This window comes from Macrotis lagotis, chromosome X (assembly GCF_037893015.1).
Source record: "Macrotis lagotis isolate mMagLag1 chromosome X, bilby.v1.9.chrom.fasta, whole genome shotgun sequence".
Classification (NCBI taxonomy): domain Eukaryota; kingdom Metazoa; phylum Chordata; class Mammalia; order Peramelemorphia; family Peramelidae; genus Macrotis; species Macrotis lagotis.
Genome location: NC_133666.1, coordinates 417,380,127 through 417,405,063, shown reverse-complemented (window position 1 = coordinate 417,405,063; position 24,937 = coordinate 417,380,127). Strand labels below are relative to the sequence as shown.

General features: G+C 35.0%; 1 protein-coding gene and 1 pseudogene across 7 annotated transcripts in view; both read right to left on the bottom strand.

Annotated features, from left to right (window-relative positions):
* Positions 1 to 24,937, bottom strand: part of ASPH (aspartate beta-hydroxylase) — a 263,106-nt gene that overhangs the window by 19,008 nt on the left and 219,161 nt on the right. For all 7 annotated transcript variants that reach the window (XM_074207742.1, XM_074207741.1, XM_074207743.1 and 4 more), the window contains 2 exons: positions 23,385 to 23,522; positions 12,680 to 12,815 (listed from right to left, as the gene is read on the bottom strand). In XM_074207742.1, coding sequence (XP_074063843.1) covers positions 12,680 to 12,815; positions 23,385 to 23,522 — 274 coding nt within the window. The remainder of the gene's footprint in view (positions 1 to 12,679; positions 12,816 to 23,384; positions 23,523 to 24,937) is intronic.
* On the bottom strand, positions 6,302 to 12,669 carry LOC141502805 (ras-related protein Rab-17 pseudogene; annotated as a pseudogene).

Genomic DNA, 24,937 nt, shown 5'->3' with positions numbered 1-24,937 from the left:
CATAAGTAGTCCATGATACAGAAATGAACGGAAACAGGTATTGTTTATTATGTTCTAGGCACTATTCTAAGGTTAAGAATTCCTATTCTAGAGGCGATAAGAAACCACTGGTGGTTCTCAAATATATATGGGAGAAGGGAGGATATTGCATCAGAGTTACACTTTAGAAATATTCCTGGCAAAATATAGAGGATGGTTTAGATAGGAAAGAGATTGGAACGGGGCGGGAGGCAAGAAGAGATCAATTAGAAGCTAAATGAAATAGTACAGAAGAGAGCAGATAGGGAGGGCTAACTATGGTTAAATGAATAGAGACAAGGGTAGATATCAGAGATGTTTTGGAGGGAGCACTGATATGATTTAGCAAATAACTGGATATGAAGGATGAAATAAAATGAGGAGTCAAGGCTGATTAGACTACAAAGTTATGAACCTGGGTGAATGGAGGGATGGTTTTCTGGATAGAAATAAGAGACTTAGGAAGAGACAGTTATTTACTAATAGGCAACAAGGCAGGAACTGTACAACTAGAGATGCATGAAATATAAACATTTCAAAAGCAGAAAGTTGGGAGATGGAAATGGAAATGGAAATCAGATAAGCACACATAGCAAATTCCAGTTGTATAACAGAGTACTGAAAAAACTGCTATCTGGGGGAAGTTTTAGTTTTAAGAAGAGTTTTTCAGGTAAGCATGATCTTTAGGCAAAAAGGAAGAATCATTTCAGTAAAGAATATGACACCTAAGAAGGTTTAGAAGCAGAGGAGATAGGTATCTTAATTGGAATTAGAAGTCTTATTTGTACTAAACTCAGTTTTGTAGATGAAATCTATAGATAACTAAACAATACTTTCTTCTTTTCTACTTTTGGAAAGTTCTAATTATCAAGAAATTTCTTGATAATTAATATCAACTTTAAATCGATTTCTTTGCAACTTCTCCCCATTCCTCATACAGTTCTGTCCTCTGGAACCAAAGAGAACAAGCCTAATCTCTATTCTAGTCAGTTAGCCAATAGCCAACAAACAATTATTAATTGCTTACTATGTGTAAGGGATATATGTCTTCCATATGACATTTCTCCAAATACTTTAATGTTCCTGTCCTGGACTCAAGTCACTTCTATTCCAGTATAATATCTATTCTTCAGTTCCCTATCATGCTCCTTATATGACATGAACTTGAGACTCTTCACCATACTGACCAATCCCAACCAGACAACTTACTCTTTATGAGTTATGCTTCTCTTAAGTTTATTCCTCTGAATGGAAATTCCTGTGATATGATCAGCTTAAATCAGTTCCATATGGTTAACACTTGCATAATCATTCAAGGCTATTTCCATCTGCTTTCTAAACAGCAAAATGCTCAAGATTTACTAACATATACACATGGGACAACCAACCATCTCTGACTGCTCACAGGACCCAAGCTTCACTTAACAGCTTGCCTGAATAACACCACAATTCTGAAAAGTGTCCTTCTGCTAAATCACCTTCAGGCTCTACCATATGGACAGTCTTTGGAATGCATGGTGAGCCCATGCTTAAAGAAAGTTCATGATGGTTTAAACAGGAATCCTTGTGCAAGATGACATTTATTGTTCAAGTAATTTTGGATGCTCCATTAAAACAGAAAATTTTGCTGAAGTCAAGGGGAGATTCAAACCAAAGGGGTTGCTTAGAAAAATTTCATGTAGATGAACTCTTTTCTGAAATTTCAAGTTTCATCTGACTTAGACTACTTCCATCACAGCCCTCCTAGTCATCATTCTGTTCCTGGGGTTCAATTAGCCTGGGGCATGACTCACTTTATTTGAACAAAATTAAATCCAACTTGAGAGATGTGGTTGGTTGCAGAGAACTTGATGGAGAAAAGGAATACTTTCTTAATTTCCTAAGTATTTTATTCCTTCTCTCCCTCTATCTCCTCCAGAGATCAAAAGATGTTGCCTCATTTCCTGGGTACACATTTTCTGATGGCTTTTGGAAAGGTTGAAAAGTCATAATGTCCTTATGGATGTGTGACCTAGTCTTGTACCCTAGTACTTCTCTCCTAGAGAACAAACCTATCCTGAAGATAGAGTAGGAAAAAGTCCAACTTGAGAACATCAAATCCTTAGCAGTTGTTGACTGTTAAAGGTAAGGTGGCAACACAGAAAATACAGGTGGCTATGTTTAATCAGATCTTATCTGGTATGAGTACATTGTTTAGATTTAGGACCAGCCTCTGAAGATCACACTCAAAGTGGCAGCAAAACTGCATTCATCTGTATTGTATGTCTATGATTTCCACATGGAATGTCTTAGGATTAGAAAAGGGAGTGGGTATGATTTTATCCACTTAAACACTCTTTTGTGTGAAGATATATGGAATGACTCCAAAACTGAAAGACCTGTTTCTGGAATCAGTTCTCCAATAGAGATTAATAATCTGATTCATTCCTAGGTCCATAAAAGGAGATCATCTTATAGGTAAAGAAATATGCTCTGCACTGATATACAAATTTATAACTCAAACAATCAAGAAATCCACAAATGTCAGAATAATGTGCCAATAAACTGATGGCCAAACTATTAACTTCAAATTACTTTTTTCCTTCCTTTACCACTGGTAACTTGATATATATGCTGTATTTTATAAAACATTTGATAGCAGATTCTGCAGTGTTTAGAGTTAGTGAAATAGTGAAACAGTACAATGGTCTCAACGTCAGGAAAACCTGAGTTCAAATCTAGCCCCAGACACTGAAGACACTAGAGAGTAACGCTGGGTAGATCTCTTAACCTGTTTGCCTCAATTTTCTCAGTTGTAAAATGGGAATCACAATATCACTAACTTCCCAAGGTTCTTGCTAGAATCAAATGAGGTATTTGCTAAGTGCTTAAGAAAGAGTCTGACTCCTAGTAGTCAGAGTACAATTAGTCTACTAAAAATATTTTTCTTCTTTCTTTCTATTCCAGAAATTGTTTTGAGAGATACTTGAGATATAAATGAATTATTCTAGTAGATTCAGTAGATTCTGAAAAGGAGAAGATATTTAATGAAAAGAAACTGAGAGACAATATGAGGTAGTGGAAGGAATTCTGGGACTGGTATCAGAAAATTTAGATATGTCCTGACTCTATGAGTCTTAGAATGTCATTAAGGTCTCATAATAATTAGAAAAATGCTTTGCAAAATTTAAAGTGCTTTATAAATGCTAGCTATTATTGTTGTTGCTTTTGTTGTAACAATAAATAAATAAATGTAATAATAATTACAATAAATGTAAGAGATGCACCTGAAACTCAGTGTCTTTCCATTGAGCAGAGAAGGTTTGTCTGAGGCACAGGGTCCCAAACAGAGAAAGTTCTGCAAAAGGATATCTGTAGTATGTCCAGGCACAGTAGTTGCTTTCATGAATACAGGATGGAAGGAATTTTAGAAGGGAATAGTGTAAGGAGACTCTGAGAAGCCAGGGTTATTGGAGCATACTTGTAATCCTGGGAGGCTAAGTTGGTGTTTGGTTAAATTTAGGAGTTCTGAACTGCAACAATGCTGAAGTTGCACTAAATCAAACACAAATATGGTGAGCCCACAGGAATGCAGGGGAACTCACCCTGGGAAGAAACACTTCTGAGTTAATTGTCATGGGGTGAGTAGGGGAGAGGGAGAGAGAGGGGAGAGGGGGGAGAGGGGGGAGAGGGAGAGAGGGGAGAGGGGGGAGAGGGGGGGAGAGAGGGAGAGAGGGAGAGAGGGAGAGAGGGAGAGAGGGAGAGAGGGAGAGAGGGGAGAGAGGGAGAGAGAGAGGGAGAGAGGGAGAGAGAGAGGGAGAGAGAGGGAGAGAGAGAGAGAGAGAGAGAGAGAGAGAGAGAGAGAGAGAGAGAGAGAGAGGAGAGAGAGAGAGAGAGAGAAGGAAAAGCCTTTGGGCAAGACTCAGTGGAGACAGAAGGAGATGTGAAATGGTCCTAGGGATATACTATAGGTTCTAGACACCTGTTAATGTTTTATCTATCTGCCAAAATTGAAGAGAATAACTGATCAATGTGTGCCTTGCCTTTAATGTATACAACAACAAGGCACACATTGATCAGTTATTCTCTTCAATTTTGGCAGATAGATAAAACATTAAAAAGAAAAAACAAATTATTCCCCAATTGCTAAATGATCAAAGGATATGCAAGGACAATTCTCAGATGAAGAAGAGAAATGCAAATTAAAACATCTCTGAGGTACCACCTCACATCTTTCAGATTGGCCAATATGCCTAGAAAGGAAAACTATCAATATTAGAGGGGACTAACTTCTTATCTACTTTTTATTATATAAATATTTTATTTGTTTTTCCAATGATAGCTTTTTACCCATCATTTTTTTGGCAAGGTTTTGGGTTTTAAGATTTTTCTCTCTCCCTCCTATCCCCGCCCCCCCCAACAGAGAGCAATATGATATAGGCTTTACATTTGAAATCATGCTAAACATAGATTGAAATTGAATGGGCTGTGAGAGAAGAATCAGATCCAAAAGGAAAAAAGTAAACATAAGAGAAAGCAAAATTACATAATACATAAGACAACTTTTAAAAATTGAAGATAATAACTTTTAGTCTTCATTTAAACTTCACAGTTCCTTCTCTGGATACAGGCGGCATTCTCCAACACAAGTCTCCTAAAATTGTTCCTAATTATTATGCTGCTGAAATGAACAAATCTATTAAGGTTGATCATCACCACATGCTGTTATTAATGTGTATAAGGTTCTTCTGGTTCTACTCATTTAACTCAGCATCAATTCACGCAAGTCTTTCCAGACTTTTCTTAAGTCCTGTCCCTATTGATTTCTTATAAAACAATAGTGTTATATCACATGCATATATCACAATTTGTTAAGGTATTCTCCAATTGCAGGGGATGCTATGAATATTTTTGTACCTATTTTCATGATCTTTTCAGGATACAGACCCAGTAGTGTCATTGCTGGGTCAAAGGGTATGCCATTTCTATTGCACTTTGGGCATAATTCCAAATTGCTCTACAAAAAGGTTGGATCAGTTCATAACTATAGCAGCAATGCACTAGTGTCCTAGATTTCCCACATCCCCTCTAATATTGATAGTTTTCCTTTCTAGGCATATTGGCCAATCTGAAAGATGTGAGGTGGTACCTCAGAGATGTTTTAATTTGCATTTCTCTTCTTCATCTGAGAATTGTCCTTGCATATCCTTTGATCATTTAGCAATTGGGGAATAATTTGTTTTTTCTTTTTTAAATAAATTTGACTCAGTTCCTTATATATTTTAGAAATGAGTCCCTTGTCAGAAACACTAGTTGTTAAAATTGTTTACCAATTTACTACATTCCTTTTAATCTTGGTTGCAGTGGTTTTGTTTGTGCAACACCTTTTTTAGTTAATGTAATCAAAATTATCCAGTTTGTTTTGTATAATGTTATCTTTCTCTTCTTTGGTCATAAATTGCTCCCATTTCCATAGATCTGACAGGTAAACTATTCCTTGTTCTCCTAACTGGCTTGTAATATTATCTTTTATGTCTAAATCCTGCACCCATTTTTACTTTACCTTGGTATAGGGTGTGAGATGTCACGTCTATTCCTAGTTTCTGCCATATGATCTTCCAGTTTTCCCAATTTTTCCAGTTTTTTTAATTGAAGAGTGAGCTCTTATCCCAGAATCTGGACTCTTTAGGTTTATCAAATAGTAGATTATTTTAGTCATTTCCTGCTGCCTCTTTTGTACCTAATCCATTCTACTGATCTACCACTCTATTTTTCAGCAGTATCAGACAGTTTTGATAATTGTTGCTTGATAATATAATTTTAGATATTATATGGCTAGGCAGTCTTCCTTTGCATTATTTTTCATTAATTCCTTGATAATTCTTGACCTTTTGTTCCTCCATATGAATTTAGTTAGAATTATTAGTTTAGAATAATTTCTAACTCACTAAAGTAATTTTTTGGAAGTTTGATTGGTATGGCACTATATAAATCATTTCATTTAGGTATTTTTTATTATATTTTTATTATATTAGCTTGGTCAACCCATGAGCAATGATATTTGCCTATTTAGATCTGATTTTATTTGTGTGAAAATGTTTTATAATTGTTTTCATAAAGTTTCGGAGTCTCCCTTAGCTGGTAGATTTTCAAGTATTTTATGATGTCTTAAGTTATTTTAAATGGAATTTATCTCTCTATCTCTTGCTGCAGTATCTTGATAGTAATATATATATATATATATATATATATATATATATATATATATATATATATATATATATACATATTAACACTGAAGATTTATGTGGGTTTATTTTATATCCTGAGACTTGTTAAAGTTGCTAATTGCTTCCAGTAATTTTTTAGATGATTTTCTAGTGTTCTATAGGTATACCATAATATCATCTACAAAAAGTGAGAATTAGTTTCTTTGTTCCCAGTTCTCATTCCATCAAATTCCTTTTCTTCTCTTATTGCTAGAGCTAGCATTTCTAATGAAATATTGAATAATAGTGGTGATAACGGGCATCCATGTTTCCCCCTGATTCTAGTTTGTCCCCATTTCATATAATGCTTGTTGATGGTTTCAGATAGGTATCACTTATCATTTTAAGGAACAACCCACTATTCCTATGTTCTCTAATGCTTTTAGTAGGAAAAGTTGCTGTATTTTGTCAAAAGCCTAATCTGTACTTTTTGAGATAAGCATATGATTTCTGTTAAGTTTGTAACTGATATGGTCAATTATGCTGATAGTTTTCCTAGTACTGAACCAACTCTGCATTCCTGGTACAAATCCTCCTCGATCATAGTATATTATCCTAGTGATAACTTGCTGCAATTACTTTACTAAAACTTTATTTGAAATTTTTGCATCCATATTCAGTAGGGAAATTAAACCACAATTTTCTTTCTCAGTTTCAACTCTTCCTGATATAGGTATCAGTCATAGAAGGAATTAGGAGCTCCTTCTTCATCTATTTTTTTCAAATAGTTTATATAGAATTGAAACCAATTGTTCCTTGGATGTTTGATAGAATTCACTTATAAATTCATCTGGCCCTGGAGATTTTTTCATAGGGAGTTCATTGATGGCCTGTTGAATTTCTTTTTCTAAGATAGGGTTATTTAAATATTTAATTTCCTCTTCTTTAACCTGGGCAATTTATATATTTTTAAATATTCACCCATTTCACTTAGATTCTCAAATTTATTGGTTTACAGTTTGGCAAAATAGTTCCGAATTAAAACTTTAATTTCCTCTTCATTGATGGTGAATTCACCTTTTTCATTTATGATAAGTAATTTAGTTTTCTTCTTTCTTTTTTAAATTAAATTAATCAAAGGTTTATCTATTTTTTCCCATAAAACCAACTCTTGGTTTTATTTCTTAGTCCAATAGTTTCTTGCTTTTCATTTTATTAATTTCACCTTTAATTTTCAGAATTTCTCATTTGGTATTTAATTGGGGTTTTTAAATTTGTTCTTCCTCTAACTTTTTTAGTTGCATGCTCAGATCATTAATCACCTTTTCCTCTATTTTATTACTGAAAGCATTATTATCCCTTAATAACTACTTTGACTGTATCTTCTAAGTTTTGGTATGTTGTCTCATTATTGTCCTTGTCTTGGATGAAATCATTAATTCTTTCTATGATTTTTTTGTTTGAACCACTCATTCTTTAAAATTAGGTTAACTGGTTTCCAATTAGTTTTAGGTCTATCTCATCATTGTCCTTTATTGCACTGATTGTTATTGCATCATGATCTGAAAAGGATGCATTCAATATTTCTGCCTTCTGCATTTGTTTATGAGGTTTTTATGCCCTAATTCAGGGTCAATTTTTGTGTAAGTGCTATGTACCACAGGGGAAAAAAAGTACATTCCTTTCTATCCCCATTCAATTTTCTCCAGAAGTCTATCATACCTAAGTTTTCTAACATTCTATTCATCTCCTTTATTTCCTTCTTGTTTATTTTATGGTTATATTTATCTAATTCTGAAAGAGGGAGGTTGAGGTCTCCCTTCCTCCAGCAGAGTTTTGCTCTCTATGTCTATGTAACTCATTTAGCTTCTCTAAGACTATGGATGCTATACTTCTTGGAGTATACACATTTAATATTGAAATTACTTCATTGTCTATGGTGTCTTTTAGGAGGATATAGTTTCCTTGCTTATCTCTTTTAATGAGATCTATTTTTGCAATTGTTTTGTCTGAGATAAGGATTATTAACCCCACTTTTTCACTTTAGTTGAAGCATAAAATATTTTGATTCAGCCTTTTACCTTTACTCTGTACGTATCTCTCTAATACAAATGTGTTGCTTTTAAGCAGCATATTGTGGAATTCTGGTTTTTAATCTACTTTGCTATCTGCTTCCATTTTATGGGAGAGTTTAACCAATTAACATTCAAAGTTATAATTATTAACTCTTTATCGTCCTTCATGCCATCTCCCCTGTTTGTATTTTCCCCTTCTTTCACCTTATCCCACTTCCCCAATATTTACTTCTGAATACTACCTCCCTCATTGTGTTTACCCCTTCTATCCACCCCCTTCCTTTTATTTCCCCTTTCCCTTTCTTCCTTTTCCTCCCTTCTGTCAGTCCTTTCTCCCCCCAGTCCCTCCTCATATTTGAAAAGTTAGATAAATTTCTAAACTTAAATGAGTGTGTATATTAATCCCTCTTTGAGTCAAATATGACGAGAGAAAGATTCAGATAATTCTCACCTCCTCCCTTCTTCCTCTCTATAGCAATAGGTTGTTTGCGATGTTAATTTACTCCATTCAACCTCCCCCTTCCTCCCATCTCTTTACTGTCCCCCATTTCCATGAAATTTTTTAAATCATTCCATCAAAGTCATGGACATACCATAAATGTCCACCCTTCTATCTAAAATATATTCCCTCTTATAGAGTTACAATTCTTAAAAGATAAGAGAATTTTCCTCGCAGGTGGGGATATAACCAGTTTAATCTTATTGGATGACAGTTTTTTTTCCTTTTCCCTTATTTACCTTTCCATATAGATCTTGACTCTCCTGTTAAAAGATCAAATTTTCTGTTTAGCTTTTATCTTTTTATCAGAAAAGACTGAAAGTCACCTATTTTTTTAAATGTCCATCTTTTCCTCTGAAAGAGAAGGCTTAGTTTTGTTGGAAAATGGATTCTTGGATGTAATCCAAGTTCCCTTGCTCTCCAGAATATCATATTCCAGATCCTTTGATGCCTTAGTTTTGATGCAGTCAGGTCCTGTGTAATCCTGACTGTGACTCCTTGTTATTTGAATTAATTCTTTCTGACTTTTTACAGAATTCTCTTCTTGATCTGATAATTCTGGAGTTTGGCCACAATATTACTTGGTGGTTTCATTTTGAGAGTCCTTTCAGGATCTATGTATTCTTTCAATGACTATTTTGCTCTTTGGTTGAAGGATATCGGGGCAGTTTTCCTTCACTATAGCCTGAAGTATGGAGTTCAAGCTCTTTTTTTTTATTCTTCAAGATTCTGAAGATTCTTAAATTATCTCTCCTGGATCTATTTTCTAGGTCATTGTTTTACCAATGAGATATTTCACATTTTCTTCTAGTTTTTCATTCTTAAAATTCTGTTTAACAGATTCTTAACAGGTGTTTCAATGAAGGCATCATTTCCACAGATTCCAATCTTTTTTTTCCAGAGAAAAATTTTCTTCACTTACCTTTTGCAAATCCTTTTCCAATTGATTCATTCTATTTTTGAAGGAGTTATCTTTTTTTTCCAAAAAGGATCTTTTTAATAGTCTAGGAAGAGTGCATAGATATGACGGTAGACAGAATTATATACAGAATTGAAATGTTTTTGCTCTTCCTATTTGAGTTCTTTCCAGTTATGTTTGGATGGTGTGTGCACTGGGCTTGGACTTCCTGGTGCCAGCCACCAAGTGGATGCCTCCCTCTGGTCCATCAGGAGGCAGCCAGAAAGTACACTGGTCCCAGGGTTCAAAGCCAGTCCCAGACGCTTGCTGACTGTGTGACTTAGAGTTGGTCCCTTAAATACTCTGTGCCTCCATTTTTTTCCTTCTGTAAAACAAGGGGATTCAGCCACATGACCTCCAGGTTCTCCTTCAACTATGAATCAATGATGTCTGAGAGAGGGAAGCCAGTGTCCCTGAGAGTGTCTAAGGCAGAGGCAGTAGGAATTCTGACCCCAGACTCAGTGCCCCCTCCCAGAACCACAAAGCCCTACCCTCATTTTTCCCCCACAGGCTCCATCAGGAAGTATTCCACTGAGGCTCAGAGATCTTCTGACCCCTAGGAGGGGATATGGGAAAAACAGCAAGTCCAGAATTTCAACAGTCAATATTCAAAGTCAGCAGCCCTGGCCAGGACAGGGCATTCACCAGACAAGCAACTGTGCTTTCAACTGTTGGCCAGGAGACTCATCTTCAAGACAGAAGACCAAACGGTGTGTGTGTGGGGGGTCCTCCATGGCACCTGGCTCCCCCTGGTCCAGGCAGCATTTGCCCTTCCTTGCTCTGCCTATATTCTTCAGATCAAGTGCGGGGTTCTTCTGTTGAGTTGGACCCCCGTTTTGTTCTTCCCTTTTTAATAATTCATGAGCTATAGTAGTGAAGGCTTCAGTCACCTGGTGGTTTAATTTGGCTGATGTTTTCATGAACAGTAATTTGTTACTTTCTGCAAATTCTTTTCCCTCCTTGAGGGTCACTTCCCGAGAATCTTCAAGATCAGTCTTATTGCCTACCAAAATCACCACAATTTCTTCAGGTTGAAACTCATTCTCTGACTCCTTCCACCAGATCTGGGCCCTTTGGAAAGAATTCTTGTCTGCAATGTCATAAACCAAAAGGGCAGCATTGGCTCCCCGAAAATAGAGGCGGCAAACACTGTGATATTTCTCTTGCCCTGCCGTGTCCCAGATCTCTAGCTTTAGGGTTGAGCCATCCATTTCTGAGTGAAGAAGGCACAGCCCAGTGTGGGCAGGATTTCCTTGAACTCATTCTTGATGAATCAGAGGGCCAGACTCGACTTGCCCACAGAACTGCTCCCCAGGAGAACCACCTTGAAGACATGGGGCTAGGGGGAAGCATTCTCGGCTTGGGTATTTCCCTCCACCTGTGCCATGCCCTGGGCTGGAGACCTGGCCTTGCACGCCGGGCCTAAGGGCCTTTCCAAGGAGAGCTGGCTGCTGGATGGGAGAAGGCTGGGCAGATCTTGTTCACTTCCTCATAGCTGGCGGCTCACTTGGCCCCAAGCTCTGTAGTTGGCTGAGGCAGCTCAGCAGGAGTTATCTTTTTCCATTTGCCCATTTGTGTTTTTGAGAGAAATATTTTCTTTTTCCATTTGTCTAATTGTATTTTTAAAGGATTTTTTCTTGTCATTTTTTTACTCCAAGATGTTAATTTTCACTTGCATAGTATTAATTTTCTCTTGCATTTGATTTTTAAACTTCTGATCTCTTCTAAGATATCTTTTTGGACTGAAGACCAATTCATATATTCCTCTGAAGCTTCACATAGTTTTTCTTCTGTCCTCTTTTTCTGTAGTATCTTTAACTTCAAGGTAACATTCAATAGACCCTGCTTTGCACTGACCTTTCATCATTTTGCAGACCTTTTCCTAGGGTTAGGGGAAGGACTGGTTTACACACCTTTGGTACTGAACTCACTAGAGGTCTTGCTTTCTGCATTAGGGAACTTCAGGGTGTTACTCAGTGGACCAACCAGTAAGGAATTAGAAGTTTTCTCTGGATTGTTTGTGTTGTTGGCATAGGTGGTCCACTCCCTAGGCCCGAGGCTGGAGCTGAACTGTCTTCTACAATATGAGCTAGACTCACTGGATAATCAGTGCTGGGGAAGAGTTGTTATCTAAACCCCAGCCTTGGGCAAAGTGCTAGCATCTGTGTTTGTACTGGAGAAAGCCAGGCCCACCTACAGGAACTTCTGGGCTTGGCTGGAAACACAGGGACTCCAGACTGAGACTTCCAAACCAGCCAAGCTGGCCAGATGGGTGTCTTGGGAGATGGCCTGGAGTTCTCCCCATCCACCCACCATATACACAGCAAAGGCTTCCACCACTACAGTTCTCTGGTCCACTGTGTCTATACTCTCTGCCCTGAGCATGCCCATGCTCCACCGTGACAGACCTTCTGGAAGATGTTCCCCTCTGTTCTTCTGTGGGTTCTGCAGATCCAAAATCTGTTAAGAGGCTTTATTCATGTTGATTCTGAGGAATAGCCAGGAGACCTTAAAACAGTGCCTGAGTTCTCTCCACCATCTTGGCTAGAAGACAAACTTCTTATCTATTGAAGAGATCTAAAAGTATAATGAGTCTTCCTCAGGAGAAAGTGAGTGGGTTTACATCCTTTACAAGTTTTGCAGTCTAAAATGTCCTAAGCCTAGAAATCTTCCAATTCAAAATTTATGATTATAACATTTTATACACATATAAAATATATGCATGCATATATATTTCATATATACATGTATATGCACACATACACAGGTTGCAAATAGAAAAATGAATGGATTCCAGAAATCATAGTTTTATAAATTTCTCATCTCCTCTAACTAGCCAGAATTCAAACTTGAGAAAATGTTTAAAGAACTTTTATGCTATTTTATGTTATGTTGATGGAGGTAGATAGAAAAAAAAAACCCCAACTGTCACTGTGTTTACCTTGCTGCCATAGAGTGAACTGACTCCAATCACCCTTTTCTCTCAGATTCTCATCTTCAGGCAGGAAGAGACCTTTGGTTTTATCTAGCACAGCGAGGCCTTCATCACGAATCAATTTCCAGTTTCTTTCTAAGATCTAAAAGGAAAGCCTTAGTTATTTTCCCCAAAAATGTATCCAACTAAGCACTTTAATAATGATACTAAACTTTTAAAAAGTGACAAAAATGAAATGTTGAATGAAGTTTAAAGCTATCTGCTTTCAATAATTTCAGTTTCCTCTGAAACTCAATATTAAAGGCACAGAAACAAAAATCATATTTTTTCCATCATCACATAAAAATGTTTTACAATTGCTACCTTTTTCAGAAGACAATTCACTGAATTTGTTTTCCCTTTTTATTTTTTTGACTTTATGGTTTTTGATTTCTTTTCAATTACAGGTAAAGACAGTTTTTGACTTTAATTTTTATAAGATTTTTAGTTCCAAATTTTTCTTCCTCCTTCCCATCCCTCTCTCTTCCTCAAGAGAGCAAGCAATATGGGTTATACAGGTATAAGCATGTTAAACATATTTCCTCATTAGTCAAGTTATGAAAGAAGAATCAGAACAAAAGGGAAAAACCATGTTAAAAATAGATAAAAGAAAAAAATTAAAAATAGTAAACTTTAATGTGCCTTCAGACTTCATGGATCTTTCACTTAGATGCGGTTAAAATTTTCCACCGAGTCTTTAGGAAATGCCTTAGATTACTATATTGATGAGAAGAGTTTAGTTGGTCACAGTTGATAATCACACAATGATAATGACACAATTGCTGCTTAGACTATGAATTGCTCACAATTTCACTGTTCACTCAAATATACTAAAAAGTTGCCAGAAAACTTGGTAAATATGTAGAACTATAAAATTACATGTAACATTATATAAAAGTAAATGAGAAGTTTTGCTGTGAGAACAGGTGGAAACAACTGAGATTTCTGTTTTTGAACTTCATTGTATTTATGTATTTATCTTCTCAGAAGCAACCTTAAAATGTAATCATAAAAAAATTACATACAAAGTATCTGCTATGGATTTTGATAGCATTTAAAAATATGCAAGAAATAAAACATTAAAAAATTTTACTTTAACCTTGAAACAAATACACATATATTTAATATATATATGTTATATGTGTGTGAGACTGTATATGTATATACATATGTATGTATAAATATGTATGTTTATACATGAAAAAAGAGCAGTTAGTAAGGTGACTCCTATAATCTCTACTGGCAACTTCTAGAGCTGATGGGGGGAATCACAATGGCTCCAGCTCATTAGAAAAATCTATATAGTGGGGCAGCTAGGTGGTGCAGTAGATAGAACACCGGCCTTGGAGTCAGGAGTACCTGAGTCCAAATCCGGCCTCAGACACTTAGTAATTACCTAGCTGTGAGGCCTTAGGCAAGCCACTTAACCCCACTGCCTTGCAAAAAACTAAAAAAAAAATCTATTTGCACTCAGATTGGTAGATTGGTGGTAATAAAGCAAAGTAATAGAAGATGAGGCCATGGAAAGGGATGTATGAAAGAACATTGTGGAAACAGAATGCACAAGATTTTACATCTGATACAAACTGAAAGGTAAGGTTGCATGAAGAATCAAGGATTAATTCTGAGGTTGTGAATCTGAGTGATTCAAAGTATAACTTTATCAACAAAACCAAGGAAAGAAACTTTGGGGGGGGGGGGAGGAAAAAGAGAAGACTTTAGGAGGAATGGTAATGAGCTACATTTTACTAGTTTTTTTTAATTCAAACTACTTACAGAATATAGTTGAGTATCATTCGTTTATAGATTTTTAAGTTATAAGGATCCTCAGAGGTTATTTAATCTAGAGATGATGATTTAGATGATTTAGAGATGATGAAACAAGGCTTGAGGAAATTATATGCTTGTATAAAGTCACATACATGGTGAGTGCCAAAGGTGAGATTTGAACTCACATCCTCTCATTCCAATGCCCTCCCTCAGATATCTAATAAATAATTGGTAACATGGAACTAGAATTAAGGAGAATGGGGGTTGAATGTATAGAATTGGGAGCTGATTGCACAGAAGTAATAGTTTTAACCCAAAGGATATGATGAAATCACCAAGAGAGTATAGATTGAAAATGAAACATTTCCAGTACCTCCACCTTCTGACAAAGAGGTACTGGATTCAAGATAATGAGATTTATATTCTTAGAGATGGACTTTCATTTATTTTTCTCAATTACATGTATTTGTTATAAGGTTAAGTCTTCAATTCTAGGAGGGAATAGGAAGGAGTGGATTAGTGGGAAATTATAAATATGGAAAAAAGAGCATTAGTCAAACATTTTAAAAATGTATAGAAAGCTAAAAATAACTTAAAGGTATGTAAATAAAAAGTTTTGTTACTATCTTTTAAAATATGTGTGTGTACTTAGACATATACACATATGGTATATGTATATGTATATGTGTGTATATATATATATATATATATATATATATATATATATATATATGTATATATATCTACAATGGTCTAGCAAAAGAGATCGAGAAGTCAAAAAGGTAGAACAGTGATAGTTCCAGGGCTAAAAAGAAAACCATGGATGTAATAGTGTGTGGGAGGCAGTGATAGGATAGAATTAAATGCTGCAATAAAGTTGAGAGAGATGAAAGCTGAGGCAAGGTCATCTGATTTGGCAATTAATATATTATTTAAACTTTGGAGAGAACAGTTTTAGTTTAATGAAGAAGTGGGAAGATAGACAATAAAGGGTTGAGAAGTAAGAGGTGAGAAAGTGGAGGTAATACACACACAAATATATATATATATATATATATATATATATATATATATATATATTAATAATTTATGTTGTGGCTGCAAAAGCAAGGACTACTAAAGGATGGCAGAAACTTCAATGATTCTTTAATACCTTTAGAACAAAACACAAGTTCTTCTACTTGATATTTAAAGGTCTTCACAAAGTGGCTAAAATTCACCTATTTTAAATTATTGAACATCACTTCTCTATACACATCCTACATTTCAATCAAACTGGTCAAGTTGCTATTCTCTAAACTTGGTCCTTCATCTCCTGCTTCTAAACTATAGTAGACTTCCTAATACCTGAAATTCACTTTCCTTTACCTTTGCCTCTTAGAATTCCTTGTTTGTTTCAAAGCTTGGCTTATTTGTGCTTTTCTTTGGGAAGGCTTTCCAAATTCTGTTATTTCAACCAGCAATCGAACAACAGATTTTTATTAAGCCCCTACTATGTTTCTGGTATGAGGGACTGGGGGGATACAAAAAAATAATGAAACAAGCTCTACTTGTAAAGACATATTAGCTATTAGTACTTGCTATCTTTTCTTTCAGATCATTATATACTTATCTCAGTACATGTTATATCCTCCCAGGGGCATGTAAGCTTTTTGAGGATAAAGATTTTTGAGCAGGATGAGAATTAAATGAGCATGTTAAAAATGTGGCCAACAGATTTTAGCTTTCAAATGTAGAAATATACAGTCCAGGGTGGCTAGGTTGCATAATGGATAAAGCACCGGTCCCGGAGTCAGGAGTACCCGGGTTCAAATCCGGTCTCAGACACTTAATAATTACCTAGCTGTGTGGCCTTGGGCAAGCCACTTAACCCCGTTTGCCTTGCAAAAAAACCTTAAAAAAAAAGAAAAGAAATATCCAGTCCTAGGTGGTAGTCTTCTATAAATTAACAAGTGAATCCCATGGACAACTGTGTTTTATAAAAACAGAAACTAGTTTTGTCTACATACTTGGTCGCTATTCATTTCATCTAAAACTTTTATTATGGGAAACTAGAATTGAGAAATCAGTGGATCTCATCCCATACATTCAGGACTTTGTAATTCTCTGTTGAAGGCTAAGGCAAGGTCATCCTTTCCCCTCTGCCCTATAACCATAAGTCCTTGTACATTTAAACAGCAAAGGTTAGGAGACTTCTGACTAGGAATAGGACATTCTAGTCTAAAAACTCTATTTTAAAATGTGACACCTTGTATAATTTCAATATATTGCATGTTTCACAGATAATCACTTGAATCAAAAAATATGACCAAAGAGTTGTACATAGCAGGAGTATGTTTAGAGGTAGAATATATACATATACAAACTTGCTGGCTTTGTGTTAAAATATTCAGAAGGTTTCAATTCAATTAAAAAAATAAATATTTAATGATATAAAGATGATATAACTTCACTTAATAAAAAATTCTTTCAAAAATTTACAAATTTGGTAGATATTTTGAAAAGCCAAATTCTCTAAATAAACAAAGCAAGGTCCTCAAATTCTAATTTGATCCAACAAGATAGTAAATGAATAAATTTATGAAAAAGAGACATGGACAAAAAATTTGAAAAACAATATTTTTATGTTTCATGATTTCAAAAAATGCCTGATCTGCCAATGAAAAGAAAACAAATGGCTGCTTATAAATCCCTTGATCAATCCACAAAATCAATTTCCATTTTGTTCTAAAGAGCTAGATATTTATAAATATGAATAGATAAAGAGCCTATTTGCCAGAGCCAAATGATTCATTTGGATTTATTTCATCTACCAGTATATTGCAAACATACTTGAACTTGGAAAGTCTTTTTTTACATTTTGGCTGTGGTTAAATAAAGAGTTCTCTCATTTATTAAACACAGTGATATACATTTTGCTGTTATTTATAGCATTTTATTTGTATGAGATGGAATTTTCTTTTGTAATTGATATTAAAATAGAACTTCAATCTTGATTTATCTGGAGAAAGAAGTACATACAGCAAAACCATCAATGGTATCATATTTTGAGAAATTTTGTACCCCCAAAGGTGTACTCATCATATTGATGATATTAATATAGTTATCAGTTTAATAATTGTAGTAACAGAGTTATATAGTTATAAACATGATTATAAAGTGTTATCAATAAATGCATATTATATTTTATATTATATACTTAAGATTTAATTTATATACTGTTAAGGAACTCATTTTTACATATTTATTAAGATTATTTATTACATATTTAAGAGTAATTTATATACTGTTTTAGAACTATAATAAATTCTTAATTTTATATGATTAAAAGCAAATTCATTTAATAAAAAATTCTTTCAAAAATTCTCCGTGTTAAGTTATTTGATGAAAAGTCAGAGGGGATGAAGATTTTAAATAAAAAGATGGGTGCATCAAATAAAGGTGAGAAACTATTGATATAAATCTGGAACTCTATCTTTTCTTTTTTTAAAAAATTATTTATTTAAGGCAAGAGGGTTAAGTGACTTGCCCAAGGTCACACAGGCAATTATTAAGAGTGTTCTATCCAATGCACCACCTAGGTGCCCCATAAATCTGGAACTCTAAAGTCTATTCCTTGAACTGAAGCCATATTGAAATCTGTATATAAATCCTCTTACTTTTTCAGTCTGCTATTTTAGCATGCTGAGATACTTTAGGATACTGATTGTTAGACTTGGAAATTAGGAAGGCTTGAACCTAACACTCAGTTTCCTCATCTGTAAAATGGAGATATTTAGAGCACTTATCTCTCAAAGCTGATGTGAATATCAAATGAAATAGCCTACTATTTGTTAATCTTAAGATAGTTCAGAAATGTAAGCTATTAACATTACATTGTTATATTAATGTAATATAATAATGCTTTAATCTATTAGCTATCTTCCTCAGACCTCTGCAATTAATTTGCTAAGAATGCAACCTATGCTGTCATCCTAGTCACAGATAAAAAGAAGTCAAAGAGAAGAAGAGTAAGTCAAGTCCCATATCACTCTTTTAGGACCCTTCACAGGTATTCGTCTAATAATTAACATTCTTTGGATCCACTTGGTTAACCTATTTTTGAAGGTACACAATTGTATCATCTCTATAGGGAAGACATGAGACCCTATTTAATGCCTGGCTAAAATTTACATCTATACTATTTTTATGGCAGGTCCCCTTATCAACTAACTCTTAATTGATAAAAAAAATAAGTATTTTGTGTATGACTAGTTCTTCCATGTTGTCCCATTATCCTCACAATTCTCTCTTTCAAAAAGTATTCCTTTAATGATCCAAATTATAATTTTGCTGAGGATTGGTGACAGGAGAGGAAAGAGTCTGACATTACAGTTTTTAATCTAGATAAATGGTAGACTATTGATGACTTTAATTCAAGCCTTGAGGATCAATAGAAAACAAGGAATGTGGCAGTTTCTCCTCCAGGCCCAGTGAACTGGGAGAAAACAAGTGTTATACACAGTGGCAAAGGAGGCAGTATCAACATCTTAGGCAAAAGTCAGATTTCAATAAATGGCAAGATATAGAAAAATCTAGAATAAAAGGAAGCTTGTTGACACTATATATGAAGTTCCAGTGGGCACAGTGGGAAGAACAGTAAGAAAGAACTACAGAACAGTTCATGTGGTTCATGAGATAGAACTAGCAGTAGCCATTTATAGATTCTGTTAAAAAATAAATAGCACACTTTTTTTTCTAAAGAAGTGTTTTGTAATTATGTTCAGAGATGGAGAATGTGACATGCATTGTAATTCCAAGTAGGTATTCATTGTTCTTATTCTTACAACAAAATACAGGTGCTTCTTTATATATGTATATACACATATTAAGATCAATATATATACTAGTTCAACATAAAGTCACTAATGACTTTACTCAGTTATTGGTAAACAGTCTTTTGCTTTCATCATTCTTAAGGACTCTTTCTTATGTATCAGAATTTAAAATATGACTTAGAAAAGCTGGGTTTAGAGATTATATGAATTGAAGAAACTACTAAGTCCATTCTTGATTTTGTGGGTATTTATTTTACATTAAGCTGTTAATCTATATTATAATTAAATTATGCCATAAAAATCTGTTTTTGTTTTTATAATTCATTTTATTTTTAGATTAAAAAATCACTCATAATTGGTTGCTTAAGAACCAAGTTCAAAACTATGAATGCACTGTTGAATGGGATAGGTTAGCAATATCTTCTTTTTCTATGTGAAAATACTCAAAAGCAATTAATTTCTCAATTAACAAAAACCATGTTCTGGAAGAAAAATGACAGTGCAAGTACTATTTTAATCAATCATTTCTACTCACTGTGTTAACACTTGGCAAAGTAATCCTGGGATTCATTCCAAAAGAAAAAAAAAAAACTTCAATATGAGCAAAGAACAAAATTATCTATGATTCTGTTTGCTTGCATCAGATCACATGCCTTGAGAAATCCAAATAAAGCTTCAAGAGCTTTTTTCTCCCATCATTTTTTACATGATGATTATAAAGAGTCAGGATAAGCAAACACAAAAGGAGAATTTTTAGCCTGCTTTCTGTTTCTACTAGCTAATGCTATAGTTTTGGTATTACTTTAATGGTTTCTGAAGTGTGCATTTTTCTTCAAAATTAGTGGCAGCACTGTATGGATGAATGAGCAATCTTTTTAAATGGGGGGGAACAGAATCTTAGAGAATGGGGGCTTTACTCTGGCTGGAAGAGATTCTTTACCACAAAATCCTTAATCCATTTTAGTTTCAATTTCTATTGTTAAATATCCCTAAGGTACTTGAGGCTTTGATGCATCCTATACAGTTTTAATAAGAATGAAGCTGAGAGAAACTGTTTTGGAAATTCTCTTCCAAATTATGTTTCCAGTTACATTGCTAGTAAACCCTATGCAAAGAGCTACTGAAATGAACAGAAATTATGACTACTGAATAAAGAAAAAGAGTTACCATCTAGAATTGTGTTCACAGAACATGCATAATTGACAGGATTCTAAAAGTTTTTTTTTTTAAATTTTGGTTTTTGCAAGGCAATGGCATTATGTCACATAGCTAGATAAATATTAAGATTCTGAAGAAGCATTTGAATTAAGGTCTTCCTGGTACCAGGGCTGGTACTCTATCTGCCATACCACTAGCTGCCCCTAAAAGGTTCTTTTTTTAAATTTGTTTTTTGTTTTTTAGGTTTTTGCAAGGCAAACAGGATTAAGTGGCTTGCCCAAGGCCACACAGCTTGGTAATTATTAAGTGTCTGAGACCGGATTTGAACCCAGGTACTCTTGACTCCAGGGCCGGTGCTTTATCCACTGCGCCACCTAGCCACCCCCCACCTAAAAGGTTCTTTTGACTGGTCTGGTCTGTTACTAAACAGATAAGGAAACTGAGTCCTAGGGAGGTTAGATGGTTTGTCCAAGATCACAGAAGTAGCAAGCAATAGAGGTAGAGTTTGCACTCATCATACCTCTGATGCCAGAGTAAGTGTCTTTGTCCTGAACCATTCATTTAACATATTCCCATGCTCTAAAAACATTGCTCTCTTTTTGTTTCCTCAGAAAACAGATCCCTGGGACTGACTAATCAGCAATCACTCAAGTGCCAACATCAAGATAATTGTTACTAAAGGTTTACCTTAGTGTGGCATCCTTGTCCAACATTATCTGTCCCATAAATGGTTAATTATTACCCTGGTTTCTTCTTACACCAGATTGTCTCCTGTTATGGTGGTTCTGGGCCAGTGGTCAGTTTTAAAAGCCCATAACTCATGCGTGTGTATATGTGTGTGTGTGTGTGTGTGTGTGTGTGTGTGTACGTGTACACTTTAATTATAAGCATACATACCTATGTATTATGTATATATGCATGAATATATACATATATAGTTTTAAAAGCCACAAGTCAATTTGAAAAAAATAATACCATTACATATATAGCTCGTTAGAAAATTATACAGCTCTGAATTTCAAAAATAAAATTAATATTAGGGAATTTGGTATTAGGCCATTCTCATTAATTAATACTCCTACCTTTTCCCCCCTTATAATATAGAACTTTCACAGGCAGGGGTTCACATAAGTTGAGTCTGAGTGCCATTTTGCGCTGGTGGAAATAGAATTTGGAAATGGTCATTTGATTGGCAAGGCTGAAGAGAAGTATTTCCTTGCCCTAACCAGTAAAGCTCCCATAATCAAGTAAGCTTAATAGTAAATGTCAGTTTTAAGTGACTAACGTTAGTGATTAGCTATTTTTTAAAAAAAGTTTAAACTGTTTATAAGAGAATCCCTTAAACAGTAATCTTCAGGAAGAGAACACTGTGCCAATTAATCACTTTGTTATTTTTTTAGCCAACTTCCCCTTGTTGTTGTTTAGTCATTTTTATTTTGTGTACAACTCTTCCTGACCCCTTTTGAGATTTTCACAGCAAAGATGCTGGAGAAAGTTGCCATTTTCTTCTCTAGTTCATTTTATAACTAAAGAAACTAAGGCAAAAAGAGTTAAGAAACTTTCCCAGGGTCACACAGCTAGTAAGTGTTTGAGGTCAGATTCAAACCCAAGAAGATGACTTCCTAAAGCCTAAAGAACTGCCACAATCTATCAGTTTACCTAGCCATGGATATGCTCTCTTTAATGATGCATTAGTCAGTTATAACAGGTTAAGGATATACTCACTCCCTCAAAGTCCTATGAAAGAGTTACCTGAGATGAAGTTGAAGTTGGGGAGAGCTGAGAGGAAAAAAGTAGCTATTGTTGTTGATGGTGATTTTTTTGGTGGCAATTAGGGTCAAGTGAAAGGTGCATGGCTAAGTAAGTATCTGAGGCTGAGTTTAATCTCAGATCATCATGAATTTGGAGCCAGTGCTCTATTTACTGTGCCACCTAGCTGCCCTAGGAAAAAATAGCCTTGTATGATGAGGAAGCTATGGACTTTAGGTTTAATCTGATAAAAAATAGTAAGTTTGGGTACTTACAGGGTAGAAAATATTTTATTTTAACAAATCAATTATTAATTACATCAAATTAAATCTTATTTGTATAATTGTACATCAAGGCAGAATGTGGAATATTTAGTTTATAATCAGACAGTTAAGAGTCTTATATATGCCTATAAGTGTATGTTATTATATTTGCAAATTCTGTGAAAATTTTCAAGGATCAGATAAAAGTGATTAGAGAAAAAAGATAACTACTGAGAACAAAGTCACCAACTTCCAAGGACCTAAGTCTTCCCAGATATTCAGTCAATAAGCAAAGTCCAAACATGGAATCCTCATTTCTTCTTCAAGGAATCACATTTTTTCTGTGAAGACTCAGTTCAAGCATCACTTTCTACATGAAGCCTCTTCTAATCCCTTCAATTGCTAGTGCTCTCCCTCTCAAACTTTCTTGCATTGTACTATTTGAGTTTTACCTTTATGTAGTCTCTTTACATTTGTTTTAAACATACTCAAATAGGAACTTGTTTCCTTCATTAGGAGGCAAATTCATTCTGAGTTGAAATTGTTTCATTTGTTGTTTGGCACAGGGTCTGGCAAGAACAGACACTTAATTCAAGAAAATGGGTCTTGCCTGAGATCACTGAAAGTGCTTCCCTTCCTGCCCATAATGTCTTGCACATGCTCTCTTCAATTAATAGCAAATATGGGTTCTTCAAGAATGTTGTATGTCCATGTGTGTATATATATTTTTTTCAAAAAATGGGAAAAAATAGCAGTGTGTTATGTTTCACAATGAAGACATCTTTAAATAGTTGAATTTTGATTCAGCGATTTGTCTTTATCTCATTGGCTCTTCCAGCCTCATGTTACAAAACTGGAGGCATTCCTTTCTTGAGATCACATGTAATCTGTGATTAAGTGGACACTGGTACTCACCTTCACTAACTCAGTATAACCAGTTTCTTTTGCAGTCCACCAAGGTTGAGCTTTAAGTCCATTTACATTGTAAAGTGAACGCTGCCAAACAGATGCAAAATGACCTCTCTTGTGTCCAAGTTCATACCATTTGTATGCCTGAAAAATTAGAAAAAGAAAAAAGAATAAAGTATATATATATTTTCAAACACCTGATCAAATGCTATTGAAAAAAAAATTAAAGTCAAACATCAAATTGGTGGACTAGACATTTTCTCTGCTCTCCACAGCCTCTCAAACCTATTCAAGAGAAAGTCTGCACTGACAATTAAAGCAAATCCAGCTGTTTCCATGGTCCAGGACACCCAGAATCCAAAAGAAGTTTTAAAAAAACCCCAATATTAGAATTGACATTGACTTACTCTCCACTTATTCAGAACCCTTCCTCCACTTCTTACATTACCAACATCAAAAGTATATGCGCAGACCCAAGGACAGGCATAACCTTACTGAAAATTCACTCCAATCTCTCATCCCCACTCTTTCTGTTGCTGTGGGGAGACTCCAAGCTTCAGGTTGTAGAACTTTGGGTCTTAACAATCAGTTTGGTCACAGTCTCAGAAACAGAAGTTTTCTGGGGCTGCAACCTGAAAGGCATTAAGACTATAAAACTCTGAATTGCCAGGGTTGGATCAGAGAACTGAGAGGGAGTGGGACGGCCCCCCGAGTTACTCTGCCTGCATGTAAGACTCATCAGTTGAAAAGCACAGACTCCAACTGGGTCCAATTCCAACCACCCAAAAGTTAGGTTGGGGGACTATGAATTTTCTAATGTGGGAGAAGGCTGAGACAATTTGAGATTCAGCCACCAAGAAAAACCACAATCAGACTGGAGTCAGGAAGTGAATGATAAAGAAAATAAGTGGTCAAAAAGACTGTAAGTCCCAAAATTTTCAGAAAGAACAATACTATGAAATACGGAACATAAATGGACAAATTAATAGGAAAAAAACATTTGTGGTGGAGAGAAATATGGCCTCCAGATCTAAGTAAAGTAGTTCAGACATCTAAGAACAGACAGTACAAAACGAAGCGGTAGACAAGGCAGAAGAACTTGTGAACTTAGAGGAGAACATGGGACCACAGCACATGCTGCTCCTGAGAGGTTTAAAAGCAAAATGGGAATTATAATAAAATAATTTATGTCTTCAACATCAAAAATAATGAACAGAATAGAAAAACTTGAATTTTCAATGGCAAGCCTCAAGAGAGAACAATAAACACAGAAATGAAAGACAACCTAGAAGAAGAAATAAAAAAAATATTAAAAGGTAAAATGGTCACTATGCAAACAAAACATACTGGATTTGAACTTTATACACAAAGATAACCTAAGGATTATAGGTTTACCAGAAGAAAAACAAAAGGCTCAAACAACCACAAAAATAAAACAAAAATCTTAACACCACAATGAAGGGGAAAAAAAATAGAAGAAACTGGAACTTCTAAACATAGAAAACAAAATTATAATTGAAAGAATTCACAAATTGCCTCTAGAAAAATACCTTTCTATA